The sequence below is a fragment of the Babylonia areolata genome, chromosome 7 (assembly GCF_041734735.1).
Source record: "Babylonia areolata isolate BAREFJ2019XMU chromosome 7, ASM4173473v1, whole genome shotgun sequence".
NCBI lineage: Eukaryota > Metazoa > Mollusca > Gastropoda > Neogastropoda > Buccinidae > Babylonia > Babylonia areolata.
The window spans coordinates 8,301,655-8,316,051 of NC_134882.1; the positions used below are offsets into that span (position 1 = coordinate 8,301,655).

The following is a 14,397-nucleotide window of genomic DNA, read 5'->3' on the forward strand; positions in this document are numbered from 1 at the left end:
AACTTTAGTGAACACTGAGGCGTTAAAGTGATGACCACTGAACAAACGCACAACGGCACGCAGACACAAACGCTGCACACACGTACAAACACACAAACGCAAACCCCGCCCAGCACCCCTCTAGCTCCCGCCACCCCCACCCCTCCCCTTCCAACAGAAAACATATTTCGAACAGCTGAAACAGGCATTGCAACCAGTTCTGCCACAGGTTCTTTTATTTTCAGTTTGGTCGAATCCTCAAACAGCGCAAGATTTTACTTGCAAACTTGAGGCTGTTTAGCATGGCTGCCGAAGTGGAGTGTTGATTGATTGAAACGCCCCATAACAATTGTGGATTGCGTGGGTATTGTTTGACAATGTTTATGTGAGCGTGTGTGACTGTGATAGACTACCCCAAGTTTAACTATAATCACTATAGTAGCAATTTTTAAGTGAAAGAATGTGTGTTGTGTGTGATTGCTTGGGACTCTCACTGTCTCAGGAGTCGTCTGCAATGTGCAATGTCTGTGCAGAGGTGGTGATCTGAATGGATTCCCTTGGTCGGAAATAAAACATTAAGACGGTTAATTCTTTACGTCAGACAATCTGTAGATGCCCACTTAATCTACCTTAATGTTTGATGAAAAGAAGCGGTTTTGTGGATGATGTCTATCAAAGTAATGACTTTACGCTTTTTGGAGTGCAAGCTTACCTGTACAGTCCATAGACACGAGAATGAGACAACACTTTTTCTTTAAAAATTTTTTTTTTTTTAATTAGTGTCAGTGTACAGTCAGAGTATTTTTTCGAGATACGTATTGCAGTGTACTGCAATATTTTTTAATAGTAACAGCGCGATAAAAGCATATTGTGATGAACATTTTGAAAGTAATTTACAGACAGTTGGGTTAAAGTAACTTAAAAAAACAACAACAAAAAACATAATATTTGGTATTTTCTTTTTTCAGATAAGTTTTTAAAAACAGAGTGACGTTAATAGTTAATATACTCTGAATGAATTTACATTTAGAGAACATAATTTACTGATGACTATAAGTGATTAATTGATAAACTGTACACAAAATGTAGAAATGCATTTAAGACTCATACTACATCGATACCATTTTGCAAGATTCAGCAGTCTAGGAGTTTAGAAAAGGAAGCAGAGTTTAAGATAAAGGGCTGCTACACCAATGTGCTTTAGTAATTGAGGATTGTTTTCAATTATTCAATTTATTGTATGATACAAGCATATCCTTGAAACAAATACGAAAATGGCTGAAACACTTAGAACATAAAATCTTGAGTTGTTCTTCATTTGTGGGCTGTAACTACCATGTTCACTTGTATATTTGAGCGGACTTTTACGTGTATGACCATATTTAAATTACCCCTGCCATGTACTGATGCAGGCAGTGATACTTTTTTTCAGGGGTGTGCATACTGGGTATGTTCTTGTTTCCATAACCCCCGAATGCTGACATGGATTATGGGCTATTTAACGTGCATATTTGATATTCTGCATAGTTTTTATGCATACACATGAAGGGGGTTCAGGCACTAGCAGATCTACACATCTGTTGACCTTGGAGATTGAAAAAAATTTCCACCCTTATTCACCAAGCGCTATGCCCAGGATTCAAACCTGGAACCCTCAAATTGAAAGTCAGATGCTTTAACCACATGGCTGTTGCACCTGTCATCTGAGTTATTTGTTGTCTTCTTATTTGATACCAATTCTTAGATGACTATTGTAACATTGCATGCTGTAGTGCTTATTTACTGTAAAGTCTGCATGACTTAAATGGCTTTGTGGTGTGTCATACAGAGAAAGGAAATCAGCCATGTCTTGGGCAAGTGAACTTCCATCGGAGTTGCTCTGTCGTCCGGTTGGCTTGGTGGCATTGACTGGTTTAGACACCACCTACAATGCAGTGCACAAAGCAGTCTGGGATGCATTCTGCAACAATCGGAGAGCTGATAGAGTCCCCCTGCATTTTCGATCACTGGAGGGCGACCACGTGTATCCTAAGGCCAAATCAAAGGTAAGTTTGGGTTTGTTTAGATGTTAAGTATGTTTTTGTTGAACTTTAAGTCTGATTTTAATTACTCTTTATTATGGGCAGTTTTGAATTTGGTGATACAAGCTGTCATGATAGATCTGCTAGTGATACACACAGTTAATACAGTGGATGTGGGCAAATGACATTGTGACAGATTGTACAACCAGAAGTGAATACAAGAACTGAAAAAGTTTGTAAGTCATATCCAGCTTCGTTTGAATAATTCAGTTAATAGCTGTGTCAATCAGATACAAAGGAAAAGGAGAATATCTCAGCTGGTATGAACTGTAAGAACATTTTGTCCTTAAAGTTTTGTGAACCCTGGTTGCCAGCTGCAGATAAATAAAGTCTCCTGAACCAGCTGGTACGAGCAGCTTGCCCCCAAACTGGGAAACATTCCTTCATCTGTGAAATCATGGATCGATCTAAACATCTATAGGAGCAGCAAGTGTAGAGAAGAGAGGACTTCAGAAGGAAAGATGTTAGTCAAAACATTGTTATCAGCTGAAATTATGTTGTCTTTGTTGAAGTTTGTTTTAGTAGCTGTGTTTATCTCATGTTTGGGTCTTACACTGCATTTGTATTTTCTAGGATCACGGTATCTTGGAGTACTGCTTCCCAACTTGTTTTTCTTCACATTTCTGTAACCTGTTGTCTGCTATAGAGGCTGAACTGGGTAAACCCTGCTTGCCTGGCTTGCTGTTGCTCCACAGGAGAAATAATGGGGCAGTGTCATAACATTTTAAACTTGAGGTTAAGCCTTCATGGCTCACATGTGATTTCTGATTTTTTTTCTTTTTTTAAGCAAAAAAAGAATGAAATCAAAATGCAGGAGAGGAAAAGGTTGAGGAGGAGTGGAGGATTAATTTGTTATAAAGTTTACCACACACACACACACACACACGAATACACACAGACACACGAACAACTGAAACACAGATTTATTACATGTATCTTATATAGACACTGTTTGTTTACGCATATGAGCCAGTGAAAAACTGCGAAATGTTACTTTCAGTGGTCACCCTCTCCTTCATGAAGGTCAGGCATCTGTTTAAGATCTGGTGTAGTTTTTTTTTTTTTTTTTTTTGCTGCCCCATCATCTGCACCGTTTCAGTGGCATTACTCCCACGCCGCTCATTTAGATTCCCCCATACACGGTAACACCTTGGTTCGTCCGTTGCAGTGCCAGTGTCAGTCCACAGGGAACCATCGTGTTAGGTCGCCAGGAGGCCACACACCAGAGGAGACCCTGCACTGCTGCTGAGTCACTTCGGTGGTGTTCAGTGGTGTCTTTTCTGTTTTAACGTACTTAGGACACCACCTACTAAGCCCCCTACTAACGACAATAATGGCTTAGTCGCGGAGCCAGACTGAGTGAGCGTCCCTCCCAGAGTGGAGACCGCCACCACGCCCCTCAAACAACAGACCCCCATGAATCTGCCGACACTGACGACAGTGACAGGACTCACCCCAAGCACGGAAGTGGAGGGGTATCGAAACTGAGGTCACCATGAGAGCAGGGCATGAAAGGCCACAGACTTTGAGACTATTTTGTTGATATTGATGACAGTGAAGGAGGAGGAGGATGACGATGATGATGATGATGTTGCTATGGAGGTCCATTTTGGTTTGGGACTGCGTGACAAGGCTGTACTCTACGCTTCCTGTCATAATGATATCCCGGCGTTAACCAGGCCCAAGAGATACAGACACTTGCAGTGTTGGTCAGGTAATTAGAGCAACACACCCAAAGACGCATCTTTGAAGTGGATGACACTCAACTGTGTGGTCCCAGTCTCCCCATTTAAGCCCACAGCACACTCAACTCTGGGTAGGAGCCGGCCACGGGCTGAAAAACCCACCTCTGCTGGGATTCGAACCCGCGTCCTCCCAGCCGTCAGTCTGCGATGCCAACCACTTCGCCACGGCGGCTGGTTGATCTGGTGTAGTTTATATTGTAGATTTGTCTGAACACAGTGACACCACATTGAGAAAATGAAACTTAGAGAAAAATGAAGCTTCGTGAATTACTGCCGATAGGGAGCAATTGTGATTTTGATGCTGTGCAGAGAACGTCATACGAGTGGTACATCCCCAAAGGGGTGCTGAAGACCGGGTGGATGAAGAAACATCTGAACGAGGTACCGGCCGTTGTCGTCATCTTCTTCGACCTGGATTGGGACGAGGTGATGTGGAAGGAGCGGCAGATGGAGTGTGCCACCAGGGTGGAAATCGTCAGGTGAGCCAGGTGACAGAATTCTGTCGGACGGTGGCCTGGTGGTTACATGTTCATCTAAGAACAAGAGGCTCAGACCATTCAGGATTGAATCTCACACTCACCAGTATTTTTTCCCGAAAGACTTAAGTTCTTTTGGGGTATTTTAAAGACTTTTTTCCCTTGCGGACCAGAGAGAATGCGAAAGCTTGTGTTTGAGGAGTGTTTCAGGCAGATGATATAGGTTTCAGGATCGAATCTCACACTCACCAGTATTTTTTCCCCCAACACTAGACCTTCAGTGGTTGTCTGGATAATAATTATCTGGATGAGCTGATAAAACTGAAGTCCTGTCTGCAGCCTGCACTTTGTGCATGTAAAAGAACCCATGGCACCAAAAGGGTTGTCTGTGGCAAAATTCTGTGGAAAAATCTGCTTTGTTAGTGAACAAATACTTTAGCAGACAAAAAAAAAAAAAAGAAGAAAGATAAAAGGGTGGCACTGCACTGTGGTAATGTACTGTTCCCTGTGAGACAGCTCAAATTTCAAACAGAGGAATCTGTTGTGATAAAAAGTGATACAATACAATGCAACACAGTGCAATACAATGCAATACAATACAATACAATACAATACAATGTAACACACTACAATACAATACAATACAATACAATACAATACTGACCAGGCAGTTAGCCAGTTTTCTTGTAAATCATCAATGAAGTGTGTCCTGAAGAAACCAACAGTGATATTTTCAAAAAGTGATTCAAAGCAATGCAGTACAGTGCAATGCAATGCAATCCAATCCAATCTAATCCAATCCAATCCAGTACATTACTGACCAGACATTCAGCCAATTTTCTTGTAAATCATCAAAGAATTTTGTGTACTGAAGAAACCAGCATTGATCTTTTAAAAAAGACTGTAGTATCAAAAATTATTTTTTAAATGTTGATATCCGCATGTAATTTCTGGCAGCCCATTGTGTCTTATTGTTCTCCCCACCTTTTTAAATCAGTGTGGACTGTTTTATTCATCATGAATTGATACAAATGCATTTGAAAAATAATGACTTTTTTGGACAGTCTGCCATGGAATTTTCCTTTCCTATTATCTTCACAGATAAACTATATCTATCTATCTATATGTCTCTCACTCTCTCCCTGTCTCTCTGTCTCTAGTCTGTCTCTCTCTATATATGTATGAATATATATATCTATGTGTGTGTGTGTATGTATACGCTCACATGTTTTCATTCAGTTTACGCGATTAAGGAGTGGACCGAATCAGAATTAGAATTTGTGTTCAGTATCTGTATATCTTGTAATTTCCTGCTAGGTAGGATTTTCCACACCCTTTTAGTTGTCTGTTTCTTTTCCTTGTTTCCCCTTCAGGTGCTGGCTGAATACAGTTAATGTAAAGGAACTGGGCAAAGTCGAATAAAAATGAGAAACAGTTTGTTTTTCATTTCCATATTTCCTATTTTTACATGCATTTTGGCCTTTTTTCTTCTGTTGCTTTCTGTCTGCCTCTCTGTCGCTCTCTCTTTCTGTATCTCTCTCATGGTTGTTTCATTGTTATGTATCTGTTTCTTTGTTTGTTCTTTTTTTCCCCCAGCGCTTCCTGCCTTCCAATCACTCTCTCTCTCTTGGTTGTTTCATTGTCAGTGTCTATCTTTTTCTTTTTTCCTTTGTCCGTTTCTTTCTGTCTTTCCTACCTTCCAGTCGCTCTCTCTCTGTATCTGACTCTAGGTTACTTCATTGTATCTGTCTTTTTTTGTCCTTATCTTTCAGTGTTTCCTAAACTCCAGGCCCCTTTCCTTCTTTCTTTTAATAATGATAGTTTTTATTTGTTTTCTTATGCAACATGAAGAATCAGTGTTGAGACTGTGTGGTGATGATGGTGATTACAGAAACAGTCTGCAGGGCAGAGGAACCAAGATAGCCGTCGTCTTGTTGCAGAAATCTGCCCCCCTTCCACCAGGTAATACTTGTAATGATAGTACTGTAATGATGATAATATTGAATGACAATTGTGTAGTGCATATCTCTAAGTAATCTTAGATGCACTGGCTATTGCCTTATCACATGCAGCCATGCCTGAAAATGACTAACCACACTCAGCCATGCACACGCTCATGAGCAGAAACCAGCTCAGAATAATGGTGGATGAAATAATCACGAAGCGCCTCACAGAACAGATAATTTTTTTGCTGGGATCTGAACAGAGGGAGTGATAGTTAGTGTCAAAGTTTGACAGGCAGCAAATTCCAGACAGTGGGAGCATAAAAACCAAAATTGTGGTTGTTGAAAGACGGAGTTCTTTCTGGGTATTTATAAGATTGTATCCCTTGAGGGCCAGAAGGAATGTGAAAGCTTGTATGTGAGGAGTGCTTCAGACAGGTAATATAGGTTTCTGTGCCCTTTGCTTCACGGAGCATCGCTGTTTTGTTTTTTGTTTATAGTTATACATGATTTATTCATTTGTGATTTTTTTCCTTACTCCATATTCAAATGAAGATATCTGTTTTCTAAACTTAAACATTTTTGATGAACAGTGAATATGATGTCATGTCTGGGTTTTGTAATTGACCCAATGTATTGATTAGTGAGTGTGTTTTGTTATTAATTGTTTAGAGAACTGCAACAACATTTTAGACATAGCTACGAATGACAAACCAAAGAAAAGGATTTTCTGTCTTGCGATTGGTATACCTTTTTTTTTTTTTTTTGTGGCTGCCTGGATTTGTGTGTGAACTGGTGGGTTGATCGATTTCACTGATGTTTTCATACACAGGCTCATAATCCGTATGTTTTCAAGCTCACAAGGACATTTGTATCTTTTATTTGTAGTTGTTGTTGTTCTGTTTCTTTAATTTTTGTTTTGCTGTACATATGTACAGTTTCTGCTTAGCTTGTTGTTGCATCGTTCAGAACACACAGCCATAGATATTATTGGCACCAGCAGTCTATGGTGAACTATTATTGTAATGTTTATGTCGGGCCACACTATGGAGGTGACCTTGCATAGAAATGGACATACAGATGTACTCATTCATGCACAAATTTATGTATTTGATTGCACACGCACAAACACGCACACACACAAACACGCACACACACACACACACACACACACACACACACACACACTTACACACCTCTACTGCCACTCATGTCCCCACCTACCGCACACAGTCAGTCACATAAATGATATACATCATTGTGTGGCTTGAACAGGAGAAGACGTAGGTGCTGCAGAAAGGGCAGCGTCTTTCTGTGCTGCTTGTGACATTTCCGCCAAGTCGCTGTATGTCCTGCCACAGACTGACCATCTGTTGGGCTTCACCATCAGGTGGGGACTCTGTGTGTGGGGGGGAGGAGAGGGGGCAGGGAGAGGGGGGCATTGGGGGGTTGGGGGGGGGGGTGGTAGATGTGTGGTTGGCTGGGTATGGTGTTTGAGTGTGTGGTTATGTGGGGGTGGGGAGATGTGTGGGTGGGTAGATGTAGTGTTTGAGTGTGTGTGTGTGTGTGTGTGTGTCCTTGAGTTAGCGTTTATCCACATATTGTGATTTTAGACAGGAAAAGAAAAACAAACAAACAAACAAAAATACAACATATAGAAATGTGTGTGTGTGTGTGTGTGTGTGTGTGTGTGTGTGTGAGTGATTGTGTATGTTTGTGTGTGTGTGTGAGACTATGTTTGTGTCTGCGTGTGTTCGCTTGCATGCTTTTGTGCAAGTATGTATGGGATTGTGTGTGCTTGCACGTGTGAGTGTGTGTATGTGTGTGTGTATGTTTTTATTGCATACATATGAGCATGTATGTGTGTACATGTTTGCTCACACATTTTTCATTATTATCTGGATAGCATCTCCATTCCGTGTATCTCAGTGTGTGCTGAACAGTGGAAGAGAAATGATTTTTTATTTATTTTAGTCTGGAATATTCTGTATGCTGTGTGTTTAGATTCTCTGTGCATTAAGATTCTGCTGAAACTAAAAGACACAAGTGTAACACTCCATGAAGTAGTTTCTGTCTTCCCAGTTTCAAAAGGGGGAAGGATAACACTGAGATAGAGTTTAGAGAATGCTGATGGAAATAACTTCAAATTTCAGGCTGGAAAATGCTTTCTATGAGCTCGCTCAAAGCTACTACCACACAGAAGCGAGGAAGGTGAAATCCCACAAAGACTTCCTCAACAAAACTACTCATCAGGTATGGCCTTGTGGCTTGTCGCTTAAATGGCATTGTGCTGTGTTGTACCATCATATACATGTTTCGTTGCGTGAAAGAAATCTGCTTGTGTTGTGTGTAGCATGACAGCTACAACAGCTGCTTTGTTAAAGCATTGGACTTTCAATTTGAGTGTCCTGGGTTTGATATCCTGGTCACAGTGCTTGGTGGGTTAAGGGTGGAGACTTTTCTGATCATTGAGGTCAGCAGGTGTGAAGATTTTAAATTTACTCATGTTTGATGTAAAGGATTATAAATATTGACCATACATGCCACAGTGGTGTAAAGACAGTGTGCTAAAGCTGGACAGTTTTGTTTTTCAGCTGCTTTTTGTGCGTCATCAGTTCAAGACGGCTTTCTTCAATGAGCTCAAACAGGACACGCACACTGCCATCAAGTGAGTGTTGTGTGAAAACTGGCGAACTGCAATGAGTAGTTTGTGATCGTGAATTTATTGTGTTGCTATCAACTGTGTTAAAAAGCATAAAAGGATAGGCCATGGCCGACTCAGTTAATTGATGGATTTCTGATCCGGTGTTTACAAATGATCAGGTTCAAGGCCCTGTTTGAGCCTGGTGTTGTGTCCTTAGGAGAGGCACTTTAAACAGATTTTCCTCACTCCATCCACATGTGACTTCAGTACCTGACTTTGAATGGGGAAGGAGAGGATTGGGCCTTGCCTCCCTGTGCTGAGCACTAGACAGGATGGGTATGATTTCACTGCCCTGATGGACGTAAAAGGCTATGGAACCTTTGACCTTTTAGTAACTCTGTGCACTTTGTTTCTAATTGTAAGCTATGAATGCTTAGTCTGATCCATATTTTTCAGGTAGAGGATGGTTCACTTGCAGAGAGGAAAGCGCAAACATTTTCTGAGATACTTTGGATGCATAGAAATCAAATTGATGATCTTTCATAAAACTTGCATTATCTTGATCTTCCTGTATGGAAACCTTTGTCTTTAAAAGATTTTTAAAAGATTCCCAATAATCTGTATGACAGCTGCTTAGAAAATATTAGGATGAAAATATTTAAGTTAATATGAAATGTTTGGCTCTACGTTTTGTAGTTGTTTTTTTCTTGGGTGGTGGTTGCGTTCCTCAGTAGTGGACTGTCATCAATATGGGGTTGGGGATGAGGGTTGGAAGAGTAAAGATGACAAAAAGAAAGTATTTTGCCAACTCCCTTTTTCTCTCTCTCTCTCTGTTTCAGGCACTACAAGCAGGCCTATGGACACATTTTGGAGCAGCGGATGCATGACACCAACATGCTGGAGATCAAAACCATTGCTGGCTTTGTCAACTACAAGGTAACCCCACTGTGTGTGTGTGTGTGTGTGTGTGCATGTGTGTGATTGCATGTGTGCATGCGTGCGTGCGTCTCTCACCCATTCTGTCACCCCTGTGGGCTGATTCATGTTCTTTTTTTGTTTATCTTTGGGATCATTATGCATATAATGGTAAATGTCTGTGGTTGGCTGCAGTTACTCACGGTGGTTAAAAGTGTTAATTGCCATGGACTGTAATTTTAAAGAGTTAATTGACAGTGGACCTTACCAGTGTACAGAACAATTTTTTGTAGATTGATTTAGATAATTATATCCGGATCTACAAACACTTCTGATTGATAGGCTGCACCACATCGATCTAAATAATCATTTCCAGATCTAAAAACAAATCTGATTGATATGCTACACTTTGTTTCTTCTACTTCTTCTGTTTTTTTATTTTTTATTTTATTTTTTTTACTTTTTTTTTAATTTTCCAAAAACATGTATACAATACAGAGAATAGTATGAAACAAACAATATACAACGAACAGTAGCATCTTCCACTGCAGAGAGAGAGATAAAACAAAATAAAACAAAACAGACTAAACAAGGAAAAACAAATCTGTAACAATAACAACAACAAAAAAAGAAAAGAAAAAAAAAAAGAAAATTTTTTTTTTACCATATTTAGACTGATTATTGTCAGGTATACTGACCTGTCATTTTGTACTGATGAACTGTTGTATGTTCTGACTTGCCTCAGATATGTCGCCTGTCGTTCCAACACAACGTTCCACTGGACGCTATTGCCCAGTTCCGGAAGCACATTGACTTCTTCAAGAACCGTGTGGGCATACCGGAGCTGGCCTTCGAGCACAGTGCCTGGATGTGCAAGCAGTGAGTGACTGGGCTGTCGGCCGTCAGTCTGTCTTCAAATCTCTGTGCATTTTCATTTCTCTCTTGATTTTTTTTTCCCTTTCCTGCGATTTGTTCCAGTTGTGTGTACGTTTGTAGCTGGGCTGTTGACTGTTTTTGTGTCAGACATGCATACGGGCAGATGAGCGTGCATGAATGCTTGTGGGTGCATTCTCACCCAGAATAATGTGCACACACACACACACACACAACACACAACACACAACACACACACACACACAAGGAAATACAGTTGCACTTAATTGTACACCCTTGCATGCACGCATTCTTGCAGAGTACCTAACAGACTTGGTCATACTGACATGTACATGTGCAGACATTGCAGATTAGATTCATTCATTCCAAGTTACTGTGATGCATAATGTGGATGCCCAGTGGCGCTCACTCACTGATGCACACATGCACAGTTGTATACAGTTGTACCTGGATTCAGTTCTGCTCTTGGAAACACTCTCACATGTAGGCATGTACACAACCAAACACACACACATGCAAAACACACACATGTACACACTTGTACACACACACACACACACACACACACACACACACACACACACACAAACACACAAACACTTCCCCCCATCACCTCACTTCTTCTTCCATGCATGCACTGACTTTTTGACCCAGTTGTGCTGACTTGGTGATACACACATATCCACACATCATACATCTGTTCCTTCTCTGGTTACATGTTTACTGTGCATGTACACACATTTACACAAACATACATATAGCTACACAGATACACATACATACACATACGTAAATGGCACACACACACACACACAGACACACACACACACACACACACACACACACACACTTACACACACACACATGCAAACACATACATGCACAAATATATACACACATATACACCCCCACCTCCCCGCACACACACACCTTTACACCCACACCCGCACCAACACCCCTCCCACCCTCACATCCCACCTCAGCCCCACTCACACCCGACATCACCCACATCCACACCCCCCAACCAACCAACCCCCAACATGTCACCCACACATGCACACACAGCAATACCAGTACTCTGATGCCCCACTGCACTGCACTATGATCCATGTGCATCTTTGTATATATGTGTGTGGGGTTGGGGGTGGGAGATATGGACATATGCGTGTGTGCTTGTACAAGTAAGCGTTCATCTGTGTGTGTGTGTGTGTCTGTGTCTGTGTGTGCCGTGGAAGCTGCGATACGTAGACTAGAAATGAGTGTGTGGAGGAGGGGGGTAGAGGAGGTGCAGGGTAATGTGTGTGGTGTGTGTGTGTGTGTGTGTGTGTGTGTGTTGGAGCTCATGTACGTTTATATGTATTTAACTGTGCTTTCATATCTGTGAAACTGCATGTTTGGTGCATATCTGTTATGCATGTGTGAGTGTATGTGTGAATGTGTGTCTTCATATTTTACATTTATTTGCTTTTTTTTTATATTATAATTATTATTTATTTATTTATTTATTTATGTAAGCATATCTATTATTTATTCACCTTTTTTTTTTCCCTCAAGGCCTGACTAAGCGCGTTGGGTTACGCTGCTGGTCAGGCATCTGCTTGGCAGATGTGGTGTAGTGTATATGGATTTGTCCGAACGCATGAGCTACTGAAACTGAAACTGAAACCATGTGCAGGTTCCAGCTGTTTGGGGACCTCTTTGACGAAGCCATCAAACTGGGGCTGACGGCCATCCAGACACAACACCCTGGGTTTTACTACCAGCAGGCTGCCAACCATGCTATCTTCCGCAAACAGCTCTGTCACGGCCTCTGTGTGGTAATGTGTCTCCTTTGTCTTGTATGGATGGTCAGTTGTGTTCGGGACTGTCCGGTCTAGATTATGATTATTATAGTACAGAGCGTCTTGCCAAAGTTGAATCCCCACAATCTCAGCCAAGTGGACTTTAGACAGTCTGCGTCGGGATGGTCCCCAAAAGCCAGAGGCCCCCAAGGCTGCAGCAGTAAGAGCCAGTGCAGTCTTGCCTCCTAGTTTGAGAGTCATAGTCTTTCACTAAGCTGTAAAGGACTTCCCATTGCGGTGGAGAAACCGCTGATCATAAAGCCCTCGCTTTGCTGTTGGCCCAACAGTAAGCTTATGTCATGCTCTGATGCAAGCCAAGCAGTGCAACCTGAACCTTCCTTCTAAATGTCCGTTATTCAGTAAACGCCTAACCACCATTTGGGTTAAAAACTTTGCATTGAGGAAAATACCCTTTAAATTGCCTCTCCCCATCCCTACCTTGAAAAGAAAGATGAAAATTATAATGAAATAATGATTATTATGTTCGCTATTTGTAACCATGTTTCTCTACAAACCAGTGCAGGTTTAGATCCAGGAAACAAATTATGATTACATAAAGGCAGCTGTCAGTAGGCTATACCCAAGTTGGCAACATTTTGTGCAAATGACGCTTTGTTTTAAATGACCCTGTGTTTGTAAAGTGCTTAGAACTTGGTCCCTTTCGAGGATAGATACTATATCAGCATCCGTATATGTTGTTGTTGTGCAGTTGACTGTTTGTAAAGTGCTTAGAGCTTGGTATCTTATTGAAGATAGTGCTATATAAATATCCACATCAGTCAGTCAGTCAATAGTGCAACATAAATATCCATACCGGTCCCTTTGAACTTTCAGTCTTAGGGTCCCAGGTTCGAATCTCGGTAACGGCGCTTGGTGGGTAAAGGATGGAGATTTTTCTGATCTCCCTGGTCAACGTATGGGTAGATCTGTTAGTGCTGGAACCCCCTTTATGTGTATATGCATGCAGAAGATCAAATACGCATGTTAAAGATCCTGTTATCCATGTCAGCGTTAGGTGGGTTATGGAAACAAGAGCATATCCAGCATGCACACCCCTGAAAACGGAGCATGGCTGCCTACATGGCAGGGTAAAAATGTTGCATGTCTGTATGAGTATATAATAGTGTGCGTGACTGTAACCTGATCGAATGACACAGGAAACAAATGATGAGCGCCTAAATGGCAGCCGTCAGTCAGCTCTACCCCAATAGGCAGTCTGTTGTGCAAATGATTCTGTGTTTGTAAAGCGCTTAGAGCTTGGTTTCAGACCAAGGATAGGCACTATGTAAGTATCTATATCATCATCACCATCATCAGGTCAATAGTGGTACATAAGTATCCAGACCAATCAATACATCAACAGTGCTTTATTAGTATCCTTATCAGTCAGTCAATCATGTTTTGTCCCACCCCTCCAGGACCAGGACAAACAGGCACAGCTCAGTTTGCTGGAAGGCCTGGAACACCTGGACTTCTATGGTCAGCGACCTTGGCGCCAGGGTCACCAGAGTAAGGCTCACCTCTCTGCCTGTTGACTGCTGTGATAGTGCTTTTGAGATTGTCAATAAAAAGTTAAAGTACTCATTATATGTTGAATGTGGGTTGGTGTATAGTCAATAAAAAGTTAAAGTACTTATTTATATGTTGAATGTGGGTTGGTATATTGATTGAAAAGAAAAGAAACTTATTTGCAAAGGGCACAAAGGAGACAAGACAAGACAAGACAAATTCTTTATTTCAAGGATAATAAATAAGCACTGGTGTGCTTTTTTACATCCAGTCTCCGCCCTGAATAGGGTCTACACTACACAATATTTAATAAAATGAAAGCATGGTGTTAGTAAAGATACAGAACAGAGGAAAAAAAAAAGCATAAATC

At 41.2% G+C, this 14,397-nt stretch overlaps 1 protein-coding gene across 1 annotated transcript in view; it reads left to right on the plus strand.

Annotated features, from left to right (window-relative positions):
- The first annotated feature begins 265 nt into the window (after window positions 1-265).
- The window catches only part of LOC143283691 (trafficking protein particle complex subunit 11-like), a 53,549-nt gene continuing 39,417 nt past the window's right edge, over window positions 266-14,397 (plus strand). The window contains exons 1-11 of the mRNA XM_076589924.1: window positions 266-339; window positions 1,808-2,024; window positions 4,115-4,284; window positions 6,173-6,243; window positions 7,500-7,614; window positions 8,378-8,477; window positions 8,819-8,892; window positions 9,708-9,804; window positions 10,529-10,662; window positions 12,353-12,494; window positions 13,937-14,027. Coding sequence (XP_076446039.1) covers window positions 1,824-2,024; window positions 4,115-4,284; window positions 6,173-6,243; window positions 7,500-7,614; window positions 8,378-8,477; window positions 8,819-8,892; window positions 9,708-9,804; window positions 10,529-10,662; window positions 12,353-12,494; window positions 13,937-14,027 — 1,195 coding nt within the window. The 5' untranslated portion in view covers window positions 266-339; window positions 1,808-1,823. The remainder of the gene's footprint in view (window positions 340-1,807; window positions 2,025-4,114; window positions 4,285-6,172; window positions 6,244-7,499; window positions 7,615-8,377; window positions 8,478-8,818; window positions 8,893-9,707; window positions 9,805-10,528; window positions 10,663-12,352; window positions 12,495-13,936; window positions 14,028-14,397) is intronic.